The sequence below is a fragment of the Rhincodon typus genome, chromosome 18 (genome assembly GCF_021869965.1).
Source record: "Rhincodon typus isolate 14 chromosome 18, sRhiTyp1.1, whole genome shotgun sequence".
Lineage (NCBI taxonomy): Eukaryota > Metazoa > Chordata > Chondrichthyes > Orectolobiformes > Rhincodontidae > Rhincodon > Rhincodon typus.
The window spans coordinates 54,957,322-54,960,454 of record NC_063349.1 but is presented as its reverse complement, the minus strand read 5'-3'; the positions used below and the strand labels follow the sequence as shown (position 1 = coordinate 54,960,454).

General features: G+C 45.7%; 1 protein-coding gene across 2 annotated transcripts in view; it reads left to right on the top strand.

Annotated features, from left to right (window-relative positions):
- The first annotated feature begins 706 nt into the window (after positions 1–706).
- The window catches only part of arl1 (ADP-ribosylation factor-like 1), a 20,945-nt gene continuing 18,518 nt past the window's right edge, over positions 707–3,133 (top strand). The window contains exon 1 of one of the 2 annotated variants that reach the window (XM_048607731.1): positions 707–784. Coding sequence is in view for 1 of the 2 variants with exons in the window: in XM_020532625.2 (XP_020388214.1) it covers positions 964–967 (4 nt within the window). In the remaining variant the exon portion in view is untranslated. Of the gene's footprint in view, positions 785–842; positions 968–3,133 lie in introns of those variants that run through there. The other variant, XM_020532625.2, reaches the window with a different exon arrangement.

Below are 3,133 nucleotides of genomic sequence, written 5' to 3'. Positions count from 1 at the left end.
CTGCTCCTCTGATGCTGCTTGGCCTGCTGTGTTCATCCAGCTCTACACCTTGTTATCTCATAACATGACATCACAGGATGAACAGTTAACAGAATTTAATGCTTTTGACAAAGTTAATATCGCAATACAGCAATATAGAGTTTTAAAAGACTGACAGTCAAAGATATTATACAGTCAGCATTAATGTCAACAAGAATACAAGCTTAAAGTACAGGAGATTACAATTATAAAAATGTAAAATTTTCAAACATCATACTAATATAAGAATTACTAAACACATTCAGAAGAAATTGAAGGGGAAACAACAGTGTTTGCCCATATAGAACACAAGGTTGCACATAATATTGAAGTACTGCAGACGTTGGAAGTCTGAAATAAAAACAGAAAATGTTGGAACTTAGCAGACTTAGTAGTACAGGTGGTAAAAGAAATAGCTTATATTTCAAACGCAATGGAGCTCTATTTCATAAATGAATGGGGCTGGAAAGAACCACAGGCACTGCAGAGTATAAATAACAACTAATCTTTGCATTTGTAAATAAAATAGGGCGGACTAAATTATTTCCTCCAACTCTTGCTTCTAATTAACCCACAGCCACTTGGAACTGGAGCAACGCCGCTGGCTTTCTGCTTGCTCGGCCGATGGCGGTGAAGCAGCGCCCTCTCCGGCTGGAGGACGGCATCGCCCGCGCGCGCGGGTCACGTGGCACGCAGCCGCGGCGAATCGGCCGATGACGATTAAATCGTGATGAAGAGCTGATTTTCCTCCAGTATCGGGCAGGAGGTAAATGGCGGGTATTTAAGCGGAGTCCGGGGTGGGGTGGAGAAAAGGTTGCTTATTTTCCGGAGATTCCGAGGCGCGAATCTGCGGCGTCCGGAAACGGGGGGGGGTAGGCCGCAGGCATCTACCGGGGGGGGCGCGCGCAGCCTGGAGACGACGGCCACGTCGGAGCCAAAAGCGAAATGGGTCAGTGAGAGATTTATTTAAATTATTTAAAATATACAGGGATGGATATAAATATACAGTGAATAGAGAGAGAGAGAGGGAAATGTGTCAGTGAGAAACTTGTATAAATTGTTCTCCATCTACAGTATGTATTGGGTAGTGGTAGGGGGTGGTTGTTCAGGCTGGAGGCCTGTGAGCAGTGCCCTGTCACAAGGTTTGGTGCTGGGTCTACTGTTGTTCCAAATCTTTACATAAATAAATCGGATGAGTAGGTAGGAAGCGTGGTTAGTATGTTCATGGAAGACACCAAAGTTGGTAACATAGACAACAAGTTGCAGGGCTGGATGAACACAGCAGGCCAAGCAGCATCACAGGAGCAGAGAGGCTGATGTTTCGGGCCTAGACCCTTCATCAGAAAAGGGGGAGGGGAAGGGGGTTCTGAAATAAATAGGGAGAGAGTGGGATGCGGATAGAAGAAGGATAGAGGAGAGGATAGGTGGAGAGGAAACAAACAGGTCAAAGAGGCGGGGATGGAGCCAGGAAAGGTGAGTGTAGGAAGGGGATAGGTCAGTCCAGGGAGGATGGACAGGTCAAGGGGGTGGGATGAGGTTGGTCGGTAGGAGATGGAGGTGCGGTTTGAGGTGGGAGGAGGGGATAGGTGGGAGGAAGAACAGGTTAGGGAGGCAGGGACGAGCTGGACTGGTTTTGGGATGCGGTGGGGGGAGGGGAGATTTTGAAACTTGTGAAATCCATAGAGTTGTGCAGCAAGGGGACAGACCCATTGGTCCAACTTGTCCATTAATCTAGACCCATTTGCTAAATGCTGCCTCCTTCATCCTGTCTGCCTGCCTGTGACTCCACCTTCAAGGAACTATGCACTCCCAAGGTCTCTGTTTGGCACTACTCCTCGGGACCTCACCGTTAAATGTATAAGCATCAGTGTTTAAGAAGCACCTGGATGCATACATGAATAGGGGGATATGGATCCTGTAAGTGAAGACGGCTCTAGTATGGAAGAGTAAAATGTGTTGGTGTAGGCTTGGTGGGCTGAAGGGCCTGTTCCTGTGCCGTATTGTTCTTTGTTCTAAATCCTGTCCTGATTTGCCTTACCAAAATGCAACACCTTTTATTTATCTAATTTAAACTCCATCTGCTGCTCATCAGCCCATCTGATCAAGGACTTGTCATACTCTGATATAACCACTTTTGCTGCCCACTACACCACTAATGTTGGTGTCATATGCAAACTTACTAATGATGTCTCCTGTGTTCACCTTGAAATCATTTGTATAAATGACAAAAAGCAGTGGACCCAGCACCAATTCTTGTGGCATACTGCTGGTCACAGGCCTCCAGTCTGAAAAACACCCCTCTACCACCATCCTCTGCCTCTTACCTTACAGCCAATTTTGTATCCAGTTTGAAAAACCAAAAGAACTGTGGATGTTGTATATCAGGAACAAAAACCGAAGTTGCTGGAAAAGCTCAGCAGGTCTGGCAGCATCTGAAGAAAAAAATCAGTTAACGTTTTGAGGAAGGACACCAGACCTGAAACATTAACTCAGATTTTCTCTTCACAAATGTGGCATAACCTGAGCTTTTCCAGCAACTTCTGGTTTTGTTCTTGTATCCAGTTTACACTGTTAATGGTAGGGCCCTGGGGAGTGCTATGGAATAGAGACACCTGGGGTGCAGATACAGTTTCTTGAAAAATCATGTTGCAAGTTGACAGGGTGATGAAGGTGTTTGGTATGCCTGTTTTTATTGATCAAAACTTTGAGTACAGGAGTTGGGATGCCATGTTCAAGATGTTAAGGGCACATTTGGAGTACTGCATGCAGTTCTGGTCACCCTGCCATAGAAAGGATACTATTAAACTGGAAAGGGTGCAAAAAATATTCTTACAAGGCTGTTACTGAGATTGCAAGGTTTGATTTTCATAGGGAAGGGCTGGATAGGCTGGGACTTGCCTCCCTGGAGCTTTGGAGCCTGAGGGGTGACCTGATGGAAGCTTATAAAATCATGAGGGTCATAGATGAAGTGAAGTGCCAGGTCTTCTTCCCTGCACAGGGGAGTCCAAGACGAGAACACATAGATTTCAGGTGAGAGGGGAAAGATTTAAAAGGGACCTGAGGGGTAGGTCTTTCTGTCTTTCTGTCTTTCTGTCTTTCTGTCTTTCTGTCTTTC